The sequence below is a fragment of the Dendrobates tinctorius genome, unplaced genomic scaffold (genome assembly GCF_039654945.1).
Source record: "Dendrobates tinctorius isolate UK_male_01 unplaced genomic scaffold, ASM3965494v1 ptg000254l, whole genome shotgun sequence".
Classification (NCBI taxonomy): Eukaryota; Metazoa; Chordata; class Amphibia; order Anura; family Dendrobatidae; genus Dendrobates; species Dendrobates tinctorius.
In genome coordinates this window covers 8,789,368-8,806,293 of record NW_027361921.1, presented here as the reverse complement: position 1 = coordinate 8,806,293, position 16,926 = coordinate 8,789,368, and the positions used below count along the sequence as shown (strand labels likewise).

At 44.8% G+C, this 16,926-nt stretch overlaps 2 protein-coding genes across 9 annotated transcripts in view; both read left to right on the top strand.

Annotated features, from left to right (window-relative positions):
- Window positions 1-16,926, top strand: part of TNRC18 (trinucleotide repeat containing 18) — a 753,175-nt gene that overhangs the window by 714,078 nt on the left and 22,171 nt on the right. For all 8 annotated transcript variants that reach the window (XM_073558135.1, XM_073558139.1, XM_073558141.1 and 5 more), the window contains one exon: window positions 10,016-10,090. In XM_073558135.1, the coding sequence (XP_073414236.1) occupies window positions 10,016-10,090 (75 nt within the window). The remainder of the gene's footprint in view (window positions 1-10,015; window positions 10,091-16,926) is intronic.
- On the top strand, window positions 556-2,698 carry LOC141067774 (uncharacterized). Its single transcript, XM_073558239.1, has 2 exons — window positions 556-939; window positions 1,050-2,698. The coding sequence occupies exon 2, from the start codon at window positions 1,285-1,287 to the stop codon at window positions 2,473-2,475; it is 1,191 nt and encodes a 396-aa protein (XP_073414340.1). The 5' UTR covers window positions 556-939; window positions 1,050-1,284; the 3' UTR covers window positions 2,476-2,698.

Genomic DNA, 16,926 nt, shown 5'->3' with positions numbered 1-16,926 from the left:
GACTGTTGTCCTTGACGGCACTGTTGGGTTTCGTGCTAGGCATATTCTAGCAGGAAACCCAACAGTGTAATCGGGGTCTACAGTGAATGCTTTGAGTATTGTATTGCTACATTGTGCCGCAGTGACTGTTGTCCTTGACGGCACTGTTGGGTTTCGTGCTAGGTGTATTCTAGCAGGAAACCCAACAGTGTCATCGGGGTCTACAGTGACTGCTTTGAGTATTGTATTGCTACATTGTGCCGCAGTGACTGTTGTCCTTGACGGCACTGTTGGGTTTCGTGCTAGGCGTATTCTAGCAGGAAACCCAACAGTGTCATCGGGGTCTACAGTGACTGCTTTGAGTATTGTATTGCTACATTGTGCCGCAGTGACTGTTGGCCTTGACGGCACTGTTGGGTTTCGTGCTAGGTGTATTCTAGCAGGAAACCCAACAGTGTCATCGGGGTCTACAGTGACTGCTTGGAGTATTGTATTGCTACATTGTGCCGCAGTGACTGTTGGCCTTGACGGCACTGTTGGGTTTCGTGCTAGGTGTATTCTAGCAGGAAACCCAACAGTGTCATCGGGGTCTACAGTGACTGCTTTGAGTATTGTATTGCTACATTGTGCCGCAGTGACTGTTGTCCTTGACGGCACTGTTGGGTTTCGTGCTAGGTGTATTCTAGCAGGAAACCCAACAGTGTCATCGGGGTCTACAGTGACTGCTTTGAGTATTGTATTGCTACATTGTGCCGCAGTGACTGTTGTCCTTGACGGCACTGTTTTTTTTTTATCAACAGTGGACAAAGTCCGAACACGTTGGCGTTCGATCAAGGACCGCTTCAACAGTGATGTTCGTGCTGAGGGCCAGGTTCGCAGTGGATCTGCGTCAAGGACCAGAACTAGATACCGTCACTATCACGCGTTGCAGTTCCTAAGACCGGTCCTTGCCACGAGATCGTAAGTATTATAAATTTTGGGTTTTTATTTTTATTAATCTGTGTTTTTCTAATCCACAGCTGATGCTTCTTGTAAAGGCATGGTAGTAATGATTTTCCTTTCTTCAACAGCACCTGGAGCAGCACCCTGCAACCTGGCCCTGGAGCGGTCCTTCCTCGGACGTCCTCTGACCCGTCCCAGCCATCCGACAGCCATGAAGCACCTTGCAGGTCAACCACACACACAGCTGGTGACCAGGAAGCTGGGCCATCAGGTGTTCCCCTGTCCCAGGTCTCTGCCACTGGTTATGCGGGCACTACCCGCCAGCGGCAGAGGGCCTTGGACAGGAATGTCTTGCCCGAGTTTATGCATTTGAGCGAGACATTTAATTCCAGCCTCAAGTCACTGTCCGACAGAGTTGAAAGCGGTTTTGCACTCATGGAACGTGGTTTTAACCACTTTGAACACCGCTTCAATTCTGTAGAACAGCGCCTTGACCGTCTGGAGGCCGACCTCAACAGACCAGCACACCATTTTTTTAGTAAGATTGAAAAGGGCATGGCGGAACACCTTAGTCCTGATCAACAGCTGAATGTGCTGCAGGCCTGCAACAATGCTTTCTTGCAGGCTATGCAGCATAATCGGTACGGTCAGCAGTCAGTGGTGTCCTTTCCACCTGTGCCACCATTGACTCGCTTCACCTCACTACCGACTTGTGCTGCATACCACTGCACGGACACCTCTATTCAAAGCCAGGACACCCACCGTTACACCACCACAAGTCTGAGTGCAGCTGGTCACTTCACCGACACCACCATGGCAAGCGCTGCTCCTGTCTGGAGCACCACCGCCACTCCCATGCATGCGTGGAGCTCAGCCACCACTAGGCAAACATGGAACAGCCCTGCCGCTACAACAACATGTAGTAGCCCTGCCACCACCACTCTGCAAACCTGGACCATCACTGCCGCCACCAGTCCTCCTGCAAGGACGAGCACTGACAACGAAGAGCAGCAGCAGCAGCCACCTCAGCAGCAGCAGCCACCTCAGCAGCAGCAGCCACCTCAGCAGCAGCAGCAGCCGCCACCTCAGCAGCAGCAGCAACCACCTCAGCAGCAACCACCTCAGCAGCAGCAACCACCTCAGCAGCAGCAGCCACCTCAGCAGCAGCAGCCACCTCAGCAGCAGCCGCCACCTCAGCAGCAGCCGCCACCTCAGCAGCAGCCGCCACCTCAGCAGCAGCAGCAGCCACACCAGCAGACAGGGGACCTACACTCAATATTTGCCCCTAGTTCAAGGCGAAATCTATCAAGGCGGGCATTGGGCCAAAGTCGGTCCAGGCACACAAGCCTACGGCGACATGCCATTACAACTAATGTACCTGAACAGATTTCCTCTCCTCCAAGTGTTCCTAGTTTAATTCCCTTAACTGGACTACCTTCCCCCACAAGTTTTGTTGCCCCTTCCCCTCAAACACCGTCTTCAACAGCAAGTGTTGCATATTCCCTGCACACCCCCAAATTGAAACCATCTGCCCCCAAACGCCGGAAAAAATAATTTTTTGGTTTATTTTTGTGATAAAAAATAAATTTACATTTGTGGTTCACCATTACTAAGTTTCATTAATGTTGTTTGCGCCGCTCACACACACTGATGGGTAAATACATGTTAAAAACCAACCCAAGGCCTAGTATAGTCATATGTGAAATAACACGGACTAGTATAGTCATACCAAGGCCTAGTGTAATAACTCGAGTTTTACCAACTTGGATCTGGTTTCATGAAAAACAAACTGTTGAAACTTGTCTTAAAAATAAGTTTCTTTCTAGTTTCACCAGTTTGTTTTTTGTGAAACAAGATGCTAGTTGTTAAAAATCGAGTTATTACAGTAGGCCTTGGTATGACTATACTAGGCCGTGGTATTTCACATATGACTATACTACTAGCCCCAAGGCCTACTATACTCATATTTGAAATACCACGGCCTAGTGTAGTCATTACAAGGCCTAGTGTAATAACTCTATTTTTACCAACTAGAATCTGGTTTCATGAAAAGCAAACTGTTGGTTTCAAGTTTCACCCGTTTGTTTTTCGTGAAACAAGATCCTAGTTGGCAAAAATTGAGTATGCCTTGTTATGACTATACTAGGCCGTGGTATTTCACATATGACTATACTAGTAGGCCCAAGGCCTACTATACTCATATTTGAAATACCACGGCCTAGTATAGTCATTCCAAGGCCTAGTGTAATAACTTGTAAGTTGGAATGGAGCAGATTACATTCATCCACTCAATGCTGACTTGTATTCCCCATGGACTTTCATTGGGGTTGGGTTTTGAGGGTTGTGTTTTGAGAAAATCACATACTTTGTTTTCAACTAGTTGCACAATTTTCTCTTGAAAAAAAATGGTTTCCTGATTCATGGCCTGCAGCTTTGCTCGTTCCAATATATTTCACGCAGACTAGCAATGCTGCATTTTAACTCATATGTGTATTTACCTGCCCAGGTGTGTGAACATCAAAAAATTCAGTTATACATGGGAAGTTTTTTATTAAATTGGAGTTTAAAAAATATAGTGCACTCAGTAATGGTATCAAATAAGGTTTTTTATTATCATAAACAAACAAAAACATTACACCATTTCATCTTGCCAGTGCACCCGTCCTACATCAGAAATAAAGTAGGCCGCAAATTGGTCCCTCATTTGGCCAACTTCAACGGATGACCTGAGAGTGTGCTGAGTGAATTCAGGCAATGGGTTAGGAGCATCATCGTCCAGTTCAAAGGTCGGGTGCTCTTTAGCCATCACAAAGTTATGTAGAACCACACAGGCCTTCACCACCTCATCGACTGTTTCAAGTTTAAGATTAATGGCCGTGCCCAGAATTCGCCATCTGGAAACAAGAATCCCAAAAGCACACTCGACAGTTCTTCTGGCCCTGGTCAGCCTGTAATTAAATATTTTTTTGGTGTGGTCCAAGTCCCGGCTGGAGTAGGGTTTCAGTAAGTTTCCGCACATTTGAAAAGCCTCATCGCCAACCATTACAAAGGGCAGTGGCGGAGCTTCGGTGTGAGGAAGAGGCCGTGGCATAGGGAAATTAAATTGGTTGCCATACAACCTCCGGCCCATGTCTGAGTTTTTAAAAGCCTGTGAGTCATTACCACGGCCAAATGCTCCAATGTCCACTGCTACAAACATACATCCGGCATCCGCAATCGCAATGAGTACTATTGAAAAGTACTTTTTGTAATTATAGTACTCAGATCCCGTTCTTTGGGGTTTGATGATCCGTATGTGTTTACCATCAACAGCTCCCAAACAGTTGGGAAAATTGCATACTGTCCAGAATTTGTCAGCAATTTCCATCCACTTTTCAGCGGTGGGCAGGGGCATAAATTCTGGGCAAAGAACATTCCAGAGAGCCCGGCAGGTGTCAGCAACAATTCCAGACAAGGTAGAGATTCCAATACGGTACTGGAAGTGTAGTGAAGATAGGGTTTCTCCAGTCGCCCGGAATCTGTGAACAGACAAAGAAGTAAAATTAATATTTATGTATATTATTTTAAAAAACTATAAAATAAAATATTAGTACATTCACGAAAACTAATTACCCAAGGTTTTGAATACTAAATTTAAAAAAAAACATCAGACCGCACCCCTTGGTTTTTAAAACATACCGTAATGTCACCAGTAGCCGTTCCTCAGGAGGAATCGCACGACGGAGCTGTGTGTCCTGTCTCCGGATGGATTGTTGGACACGAGCAAGCAAATCCATGAAACTTTCGTGGGACATCCTGATATAATCTGTAAATTTCTCCGGGTTTGCCTGTAGCTCGCTGTAGAGGGTGTGGTATGCCCCACGGCTCTCCCGGAGTTCAACAATCGGATGTATCCACATACGCCGCCGTCTTCGCTGCCTCTCTCTCTTCCTTTGTTCATGGCAAGCAACTGCATACGCCTGAGCCATCGCGATGTCCAAATCCAAGTTGAAGTGAAAACTCTTCCAGCGCAGATCCATGGTCACGAGAAGAATCAAGCAAATGTGAAGAATACTGTAGACAGGGTCTATATATTAACATACCACACCCACAATGAAGTCCCATTGGTCTTGTGTGTTGTTGAATGGTTGTTTTTTCATTTTTGTGGGGTTTTTCCAAAATCTGTAAAAAAAACGCAAACGCACAAAAAACGCATACAAACGCGCAAAAACGCTGCGTTTTTTTCCTGCATGCGCATAAAAATGCTTGAAAAAAACGCAGCGTTTGTATGCATTTGTATGCGTTTTTTTAATGCGTTTTTTTGCGGGAAAAACGCGCTGCAAAAAAAAGCAAGTGTGAAACTAGCCTAAGGGGTGCAATAAGTGACAAAAATAAAGCATTTAAAGAATTAAAGGGGATCTGTCACCCCATTTTAGCCCTATCATCTGCCTGCACCGCCATCAGGGGCTTATCTACAGCATTCTGTAATGCTGTAGATAAGCCCCCGATGTAACCTGAAAGATAAGAAAAAAGAGTTTGATTATACTCACCCCGGCGTTCGGTCCGGTCCGGCGCCTCCCATCTTCATACGATAATGTCCTCCTTGCTTCTCCCTTGGCTCCTGCGCACGCGTACTTTATTTGCCCTGTTGAGGGCAGAGTACTGCAGTGCGCAGGCGAGTATAATCTAACTTGTTTTTCTTATCTTTCAGGATTCATCGGGGGGCTTATCTATAGTATTACAGAATGTTGTAGATAAGCCCCTGATGGCGGTGGCCGCAGATTATAGCGCTAAAATGGGGTGACATATTCCCTTTAAAGAAAGTAGGTAGTGATGAGGCATTAAATAAATACAGAACATTAAATAAATTCTGTAAAAAAACAAATCAAGACAGCAAAGATTGAGACAGAGAGACTCATTGCCAGAGAAAGTAAAAATAATCCCAAAATATTCTTTAACTACATAACTAGTAAGAAACTAAAAAATGATGGTGTTGGTCCCCTTAAAAATAGTCTGGGTGAAATGATGGATGAGGAAAAATATGCTAAATGACTTTTTTTCAACAGTATTTACACAAGAAAATCCCATGACGGATAACATGATCTGTGATTAAAAAAAATTCTCCATTAAATGTCAAATGCTTAACCTAGCAGGAAGTACGGCGGTGTCTAAAAATCACTAAAATTGAAAAATCCCTGGGCCCGGATGGGATACACCCCCGAGTACTGCAGGAATTAAGCACAGTCATTGATAGATCATTATTTTTAATCTTTAAAGATTCCATAATAAGAGGGTCTGTACCACAGAACTGGCGTATAGCAAATGTGGTGCCAATATTCAAAAAGGGGACAAAAACTGAACTTCGAAATTATAGGCCAGTAAGCTTAACCTCAACTGTGGGTAAAATTCTGGAGGGTTTTCTAAGAGATACTATACTGGGGTATCTGAAGAAGAATAACCTTATGACCCAATATCAACATGGGTTTTCGAGGGACCGTTCCTGTCAGACTAATCTGATAAGCTTTTATGAAGAGGTAAGTTCCGGACTGGACCAAGGAAATGCAGTGGACGTGGTGTACATGGACTTTTCAAAAGCTTTTGATACGATGCCACACAAAAGGTTGATACATAAAATGAGAACAATGGGGATAGGGGAAAATATGTGTAAGTGGGTTAAGAGCTGGCTCAGGGATAGGAAACAAAGGGTGGTTATTAATGGAGCACACTCGGACTGGGTCACGGTTAGGAGTGGGGTACCACAAGGGTCAGTATTGGCTCGCTTCTTTTTTAACATATTTATTAATGACCTTGTTAGGGGGGCATAGAGAGTAGAATTTCAATATTTGCAGACAACACTAAATTGCATGGTAATCAATACAGAGGAGGACAATTTCATATTACAGGAGGATTTATGTAAACTAGAAGCTTGGGCTGATAAATGGCAAATGAGCTTTAATGGGGATAAATGTAAGGTCAGTCACTTGGGTAGAACAAACAAGATGTATAATTAGGTGCTTAATTGTAAAACACTGGGCAAAACTGTCACTGAAAAAGACCTGGGTGTATGGATGGATGACAAACTCACATTTAGTAGCCAGTGTCAGGCAGCTGCTGCAAAGGCAAATAAAATAATGGGATGCATTAAAAGAGGCATAGATGCTCATGAGGAGAACATAATTTTACCTCTATATAAGTCACTAGTGCGACCACACTTAAAATACTGTGTACAGTTCTGGTCTCCGGTGTATAAGAAAGACATAGCTGAACTAGAACAGGTGCAGAGAAGAGCGACCAAGGTTATTAGGGAACTGGGGGTCTTCAATACCAAGATAGGTTATTACATTTGGGGTTATTTAGTTTGGAAAATCGAAGACTTAGGGGTGATCTTATTACAATGTATAAATATATGCGGGGACAGTACAAAGACCTTTGTAATGATCTTTTTACTCTTACTCAGGGACAAGGGGGCATCCTCTACGTCTGGAGGAAAAAAGGTTTAAGAATTCTCACAGATGCAGATTCTTTACTGTAAGAGCAGTGAGACTATGGAACTCTCTGCCATATGATGTTGTAATGAGTGATTCCCTACTAAGAGGGGACTGGATGCCTTTCTTGAAAAGTATAATGTTACAGGTTATATACACTAGTTTCCTTGATATTGGCGTTGATCCAGGGAGCCAGTCTGCCGTATGTGGAGTCGGGAAGGAATTTTTTTCCTTAATGTGAAGCTTACTTTTTCCTAGATGGACTTAAAGTCTTCCTTCAACCTTAATAACTATGTTACTATGAATTGGCAGGTAAACCACGCAAGACTCCATTGCTGAACAAAAGCATGTTCACAGTTTGATTAACATTTAGACAAACCAGTGAAATGACGGTGGAAAATAGTCTGGTCAGCTAAGACCAAAATTTAATTCTTTGGATGCTGTAATACACACCATGTTTTGGACGTTGTAGTGCAGCAGTAACACCCTGTGCAGTGATGAGACAGTGACCCAGCAAAGTTCCAAACAAAAGTCTCTTTAATGTTTAACTCACAAATACACAGCACACGATATCCTCTTGATTGCAGCCGGGAAACAGGACATTCCACCTCCGGATCGCAGCTGGGAACAAGACAATCCACCTCCAGTTCGCAGTCGGGCACATATCCTCTGGATTACAGTCACTAAACATGCCAGTCCACCTCTTTTTGCCGTGGGCGACTGCACCACTTTGTTAATGTTCTACTCACAGCATTACACAGTACACGATCCTCCGGATTACAGCCGGGAACCATATCCTCCAGTTTACAGTCACTAACACGACAGTCCTCTTCTGACCTGTTGCCATGGGCGACAGCACCGCAGTGTACGCTGTAGGTGCCAGGCTATTCAGCTGCCTTGGCTATTTGGCTCCGCTGGCCTGTGTTGCCTCACACAGATGGAGTTCTGCAGAGCCTTCTGCCCTGTACTCCTCCAAACACCAGACTGACACACCCAAACCCTATACTGCAGGGTTCTTAACTAGCAACCTGTGGCCTTGGGCCACATGGTAAACCCGGGCCAGGAATGTAACGGACTGCACCACTACCATTGGTCGTATGTGTTAAAACAAATAAGCCAAGAGCAGGTTTTCCTTAAATCTGCCTTGGACAACCAGCATGTCCAAGACCTATGCTCAATTTAGTCTGCATTGCAACCACAGCTATGCCTGTCACTGCAGTGCACTTTAATGGCCTCAATACGCCTCCATGCGCATCTTGGGGGGAACATCCAGTGACCCTCACTTGTACCAACAGTCATTGCCTCACAACGCCAAAAGTCACCATGCCAGCAGCGAAGTTTGAAGGAGATAAAACCATGGTGTGGGGCTGTTTTTCAGTATATGACACGGGAAAACTTCAAATAGTTGAACGAAGGATGACTGGAAAAATGTACCTAGACCTTCTTGATAAAAATCTGCTGCCATCTACCAGTATGTGGAAGATGAAACAAAGGTGGACATTTCAGCAAGACAATGATCCCAAACACACACCCAAGGAAAGTCTCCATTGGTTTCAGAGAAAGAAAATAAAGCTGCTGGAATGACCCAGTCATCACCTGATCTGATTCCAATAGAAACTTTATGAAAGGAACTAAATCTCAGAGTTCATAGATGGAGCCCACAGAAACTTTAGGGTTTGAAGAGTGTTTGTGTGGATGAATGGATCGAAATCACTAAGCAACATGTATGACTAGATTATCCATACAGAAGACGTCTTGAAGCTGTCGTCACCAACAAAGGCTTTGTATGAAGTATTAAGTAAATTTCAGTGAGCGTGTTCAATTCTATTTTTCCTCTTTGTTTTCTTATTATTACACATAACTTAATTTATGACATATATGGTGTTAGTTCCTTGCCTTTGTGGGTTAGCTGGATTGTTGCTGACATCTGATGAGAATTTCATGTCAATAGCTCCTTTAGAAATCTACTTAGAAAATGGATGACAATTTCAATACTTGTTTCACACACTGTATGTGTTTTTTTTAATTGGGTAAAAAGGGGGATTTGAACTTTTTTTTTTTCTTTTTTTCACTATTTACTTTATTTGTTAGTCCCCTTGGGGAACTTGAAACTGCAATTCTTTGATTTCTTGCATTATACATAGCAGTGCTTCAGCAATGCTATAGTGAAAATCATGATCTCATAATGACAACCAGCTAAACGCGGGCTTTCATTGGTGGAGAAATATCATGACAAGCATGGAGGTCTTCAGCAAACATCTGGCTGTCATGTTAACCCATCTGCACCCCGCTATCAAGTCTCACTGATGGAAAGACGTGCCCCCCTGCTGGTGCATGTTAAATGCCACTGTCATAGATTGATAGCAGCATTTAACAGGTTAACAGCCACGGGCAGAGCGTCACTCCCCTCACGGCTGTTAGAGGCAGATGGCCTCAGCCAGAAGCATCAACCGGGAAATATGCAGACTCAGCATGCGATCCCACATCAAAGTCATGGACACGACATCTGACGTAAATATACATCATATGTCGTGAAGGGGTTAAAGGAACAAAAGTTTTTGTTTGTTTTTTCAGTGTATTTTTTCATTTTATGTTCTCTTTTTAAACTTATTTTTGGCATTTGTTCACAGAATTGGAATCCCCAACTTGGTAAAGGCAAAACATCCTGCCTGCAGATCTCCATCCAGAGAAAAGACTTTATGGAGGTAAATTAATGATTGCAAAGGTTATGAGCTATGTTATTCAAATTGCAATGGAAAGTAAAATAATACTAACATCACACACTTTAATTTTTATACCACATAAATTATAATGTAAAGAGGATATCCAGGTCTTTAACACCCTTCGACATCCACAATAAATGTATGGTACATGGCGGATTTGGGTGTATGGAGTGGGCTCAGCATATGAACCTGTTCAATACATGGAGCAGTCCAGCTATGTCTTACAGCCAGCACTTGGCACTGACCACAGCGACCAGAGTCAGCTCTCATTGGTATCATTTAACCCCTAAAGTGCTGCTGCTAATCACTGATATCGGCATTTAATTAGCACTGTTTCCGGGGCCAATCACCACCTGTAATGCGATTGTGTGGTGCTAATGTGTAGTCAAGTCAGCTGGAGACTACTGAAGGACAATAGTATTCTGGTATATATAGTACAATTGATCAAACTATTGCTAGTTCAAGTGCACTTGGATAATCAAAGTAAAAAGTAAAAAAAATATGTATAGATACAAAATTTTTATTACTGTTACCCATGTCCCAACTATCAAAACTATTTTCCTGCACAATAATTTCTGTAAGCAAAAAATATAAAACAAAATAACCCCCCCAATTTGCTGTTTTTTGGTCATGACATCTTCCACAAAAAATGAAATACCTTATAAAGCACAACATGTACCCCAAAATTATACCAATGAAAGCTATAGTTCACCACACAAAAACAATCTCTTACACATTTCTATCGAGGGGAAAAATGTAAGATGTTTCAAATCTAAGAAAATGCCAATACAAACTTCATTTTTTACAAATGTATAAATATTTTTTTACCCAATAAAATATAGATAAAACTTTACAAGTTTGGTATTCGTGTAATCGTACTGACCTGAAGAATCCTATTATCAGGTAATTTTTGTCACCAACTGAACGCCGTTATAACAAAACCCAAAACAGTATGGTAGAATTTTATTTTTTTCACCATTTCAACCCGTTTGGAAGTTTTTTCTGCTTTTCAATATATTGTAAAATTCATGGTAATTCAGAAACTATAACTCGTGCTGGAAAAAGTAGGTCCTCATATGGCTACTGTTAGAGAACAGCCGAGGAATCAATGTTGCTATCCCACCGCTGCAATCAATGTGTCATGGAACAACTGGGGGATTCCACAGATATACCCCCACTACTGTGAACTTGTCATGAACCAGCACTCCGCTGCCTCCAATCATCAGGACAATTACGCATTTAACATAGGGCTTCAGGGATGCTTTTTCTAGAGCAAGAAGAACAAAGCAATTACATTTTATATTTTTAATCTAAAAAGTAGGGAGTGTTTACGAAACTATGCAAAATATATTACAAAAGGGGACAAAACATAACAATATATACAATTATATAAAGTAAAGAGGAAAAAGAAAAGTGAAAAAACTGTCGCATAAGGCCTCTTTCACATATCAGTTTTTTGCCATCAGTCACAATCCGTCGTTTTGTGAAAAAAAAACAGATCCTGTGTAGATTGTAAAAAAAGAGAGAGATTTTTTTGTGTGCCAGAATGGCTCTTGGGGTTAAATTAAAGGAATAGAAATTATTCCAGACATGCTCAGTTGCAAAAAAACAGATTCCGGTGACGGATCCGTCTTTTGACGGACAGCGACGGATCCTGTGCCCATATGCTTCCATTATAGCCAACGACAGATGGCGCTGGATCTGTCGTTGTCCGACTTTTCAACGTACACAAAAAACGTTCCTATGTCCGTTGTATCCAGCCGACGGACACAGAATTTCCGACGGATCCGTCAAAAGACGGATGAAACGTGTGGCCATCCGTCACAATCCGTCGCTAATACAAGTCTATGAGAAATAAACGGATCCAGCAGCATCATTTGCTGGATCCGTTTATTTCACAAAACGACGGATTGTGACTAATGGCTAAAAACTGATCTGTGAAAGAGGCCTAACTGGTGCAAATTTTAGCGGAGGGAAGCACTCCTTTTAGGAAAATGATACAGAACTACAGCAAACGGTGTCTTCCAAAACTGACAATAATTAAATTTCGAAGGTCCCAGCCAGTAGATATTAATGCCATACTTCCTATCATGATTTTACCTTTACATAGATATAAAACATGGCATATATATCGCTACTCATCCGTCCGATGTTACTTTGGAGCTAATGCGCAGGCCACCCAGTGACGCAAGTAAATGCATTAAGCTCGCCACTTCGTCACAACACTGAAAATATGTCTCCCATAACTATAGGATCTATGTTGTTCACAAAACAAATCAACATAACTGGACTTTGGTGCCCTAATGTCCGATATTCTTGGTCAAATGTGGATTTAAAGAGAGGAAACTTATTTCCACAGTTGAGAAAAGTCACAGCTCCAAGCCTCTTGTATACACTGAGTCCAGACTTCTTGCATTCTCTTCAGCAAATAACCTACTTCAATTACCTGTTTTACAGCAGTGATAGGAACAGCGATTGGAATGAAGTGCGAGCTCTTGTTTCCTTCAGTTCATAATTAAGCTTCTTCAATCCACAATATAAGTGACATGTCCCTTAAGAGATTGCTTTATAGATTTTGATCCCATTTTACTGTTACATCTGTGATAGCTATATTGACCAAAAAGTTTAAAAAAAGATTTTCCTTGTGAAAAGGGAGGAACAAACATGAGTGTAAAAACTAAAAATTGACATTGTGAAATTGGTTAAAAAAAAAAAAAGGTTTTTAATCCCTCCTTTACGTGCATAAAGGCCAAGTGTGCTACAAAAATAAAAAATTAAAGGACTTTTTTTTCTGGGTGTTTGTGTTTTCTTACAATGTGACTATGGGGTTAGTAATGGGAGTGTCTTATTGATGCCTCTCCATTACTAACCTCAGGGCTTGATGTCACCTGACAATACAAAGGTGACATCAACCCCCCAACTATCACCCCACTTGCCACCGCTACAGGGCAAGTGGGAAAAGCCGGGCAAAGTGCAAGAATTGGCACATTTAATAGATGTGCCTTTTCTGGGCAGCTGCGGGATGCTATTTTTAAGCTGGGGGGGCCCAATATCCATGGCCCCTTAGCAGCCTGAGAATACCAGCCCCCAGCTGTCTGCTTTAGCAAGGCTGATTGTCAAAAATTTAATTATTTATTTAAATATTTAAAAAAAACAGCATGGGGACCCCTCGATTCTTGATAACTAGCCTTGCTGACAGCTGAGCGTTGCAGCCCCCAGCTGTGAGTTTTCCCTGGATGGTTAGCAAAAATTCAGAGGAGCCCACTCCTTTTTTTTTTTTTTTAATTATATACAGCGCAGGAGCTGCTAATGAATACTCTCATCCACCTCTCCTGCTCTCACTTTTTTGACAGCGTGGTAATCGCGGCTCTCTGACTGGCGGGGATGATTTCACCGCCAATCAGAGGAGGTGTTTGCCACACTATCATGCATCACGAGATAAACACCCGGTGTTCGGGCAGCCGAAACCGAACAGTAACACTTCCTGGTGAAGTCTGTGACGGAGTCAGCTTACGCCGAGTCGTTTTCTTTAGAGAGGACCCTCTGGGTCGTGGCACCCACCCACCTAGGGCGAGCTGACCTTTTGAGGAACCATCCCCTATACAGGGAGTGTCAGGGGCAAGACCAAGGCAGTGAGCCACCACGACTGCTGGAACCAGATGGCCGGCTCAGGTAGACACTAAGTACGAGTGTCTGACGACAAAGAACGTGCAGGAAACAAGACAAGACGTGAATTCAAAGGTATCTTCGTTAAGGCAAACTCGGTTACATCAGGTGCAAGACGTGATAACGGAAAACAGCAAGGTGCGTGCGAGGGCACGCCAAGGTCCATGGCATGGTACGTGCCAGGTGGCACGCCTGGGTACAATGGCATCAGACTCTGGACAGCTGGCAACGATCAACATGATCAGGGCATCAGGCTGCGAACATCAGCTCCGGACATCAGGCCGCAGTCGTCAGGCTTACGATCTCTGGCAGCGATCGGCAGGTTCCAGGCATCCGGCTGGCAAACCAGGGTTCAGGCAAGGAGGCACGACAGAGCTCCAGACATGGTGCGTGTTAGGGCACACGCCAAGGTCCAAGGCAAGTTCCAGGCAGGGTGGGTGCTAGGGGCACACCCCAGGGTCCAGGGCAAGATGCAAGGCAAGGTGCATGTGTAGTGGACACACCAGGGTTCAAAGTACGAGACACGGTGCGTGTGTAGGGGACACTCCAGGGTTCAAAGTACGAGACATGTTGCGTGTGTAGGGCCACGCCAGGGTTCAAGGTCTTGGGCACGCTAGAGGAGCTGCCAGGGTTCAGGCTAAGGTCCTGCACGTGCAGAGGGGCACGCCAGGGTTCAGGCTAAGGAAAGGGCCTGCGCGTGCTAGGAGACACGCCAGGGTTCGGGCTAGGGCCTGTGCGTGCAAGAGGGCACGACGGGATACATGGCAAGACCTGCGCATACTTTTAGAGAAGCACGGGAAGGTATGCCAAGGAGCAGGCTATGGCCTGCGCGTGCTAAGAGGGCACGCAATGCACAGTGCAGAGACAGCGTGGGTGCAAGGAAGCACAGAGAGCACGGCTGAGGCACTGGCTAGCTGGTCGGGCTGAGGCACAGACAGACGGGCAAGACTGAGGCGAACCCGGCAGGGGCATAACAGGCGACACAGCTGTCACTGGCCGATGAGCATGGCTGAAGCACAAACAGGCAGGCACGGGAAGGCCAGGCCGCATGCAAAGGGCACTAGAAGAAACAAGGCTAGGCAAAGTACAGAACAAGGAGCGGAACGTAGGCAGAAGCACTGAGCCAGTTCAAGAGAAGAGAAGCGGAGCGTATGCTAGAGCCCAGAGCCGGGTACAGAGACCTATAGCTAGCAGCGGAGCGTAGGCCGAAGCCGAGAGCCGGGTCAAGGCAGAGCCTTGAGTCTAGCCTAGAAATGTGCTAGAGAGCACCATAGGACAGAATCTAGCAGCGGAGCGTAGGCCGAAGCCCAGAGCCGGGTCAAGGCAGAACCTTGAGACTAGACATGGAATCTGCAGTAGAGCACCATAGGGCAGAATAAGGAAAACCAGGCAGAGACAGAGAATGTGGAAGTACTACAAGACTCAGAATAGCAAAGGCCAGACATGGTGATACAGGCATGGCAGAGAACAGAGGAAGGACTACAAGTCAAAGAATAGCTAAGGCGAGAGATAGCAAAACAGGCTAAGGCAGAGAACAGAGGAAGGACTACAAGTCTAAGAATAACAAGGACAAACGGCATGAGAGACAAGACAAGGCACGGGACAGGAGGCAGAGTACAAGCACAGAGCGTGTGCAGAGAAGCACTACAGGGCAGAGTGCAGGGGCTCAGAATACAGAGAGCGACCGAGCAGACCAAACAGCCATGCAGGGAAGCAACACGATACTCAGGCCCCGACCATAGGAAGGGGTGGTCTGATATAGGGCATTAGCATCTGCACTTCCGGGTCAGGACCAGGGAAGGACTTCTGGTTCAATCCTCCAGGATCATAGAGAGGATCACATGGTCGAGTCCTCCAGGACCATAGAGAGGAACATAGGAAAGGTCACATGATCAGGGTCTCCAGGAACACAGAGAGTGTTGCTGCAGGCAGAGCAGAGACGGCTGGTCACACAGCAACGGCATGTAGCCATGAGGTAAAACACACATGCGTATTATGAGCTCATTTTCTCCTTCACCTTTGATGTCCGATGAACTCCCTCTGCTGGTGAAAGGAGGTAGTGAAATTGATTTTGGATGGGAAAAACCTGTCATCTGATCAGGTGGAGTGTGATTGGACATCCGGAATCTCTGAGTGGATATAAGGCCGCCGACGCCCTGCTGGGTTGCTGGTGATCCTCTCTGCTCTGAGCTCTGGCCTCCAGTTTAGTCCTGTCTACTAAAGCTAAGTTTTTGCTCTGCTATTGTTCCATGAGATTTTGTCTGTTACTTAGTGTTTGTGTTTAGCCAGCCCTGGTTGGGACTGGCTGAACTCCATTTTTGTCTCTGATCAGTTGATCTCTTTGCTCTGTTTTCAGAATATACCTGAGTGCTGATATAGTGATTTCGAAGTCTAGTGACTTCAGGGCCTTTTCTATCAGACATGTTGGACATTATTTTTGACAGGGTTTTTGCTTGATTGCAGACAGTTGCTTTTCTTTCCTGTCCTATCTAGTTAGTGAGGGCCCCATCGTTTGCTCAGCCTGTCTTTCTGTCTGTGTTTGTGTTTTCATCTGTTTTTACCGTCAATACATGTTGGGGGCTGTCTTTTGCTTTGGGGTCTGCTCTGGGGCAGTTTAGATTTCCCCTTTCTTTCTTTAGGTTTATTTAGGTCTCCGGCTGTGAACGAGGTGTCTAGGACCACCGTAGGAACACCCCACGGCTACTGTTGTTGTGAATAGGATCAGGGGTCTGCAATCCGCTAGTTACCAACCTCTTCGGTTTTCTGGACTTAGCTTGTATTTTTGTTTTTTCCTCCGGTGACTCATTCATAACACATGCGCACTGGCAATGGCAGGCAGCCATGAGATGAGGTGCGCATGCACACTGCTCCAGGCATCTTGCAGCACAACAGTCACGAGGTGCGTGTGCACACTGCTTCCAGGGATCTTGCAGCATAAGACATAACGGCATGATAGTTCAGTGCACGTGCACACTGCTCCAGTAGTCGTGGCATACCAGACATGGCGGGCATGATAGTTCGGTGCACGTGCACACTGCTCCAGGAGTCATGCGGCATACCAGCCATGGCGGGCATGATAGTTCGGTGCGCGTGCACACTGCTCCAGAGGTCATGCGGCATAACAGACATGGCGGGCATGATAGTTTGGTGTG

Coding starts and splice junctions, on each gene's coding strand:
- LOC141067774 (XM_073558239.1), top strand. CDS start 1,285: ATGCATTTGAGCGAGACATTTAATTCCAGCCTCAAGTCACTGTCCGAC.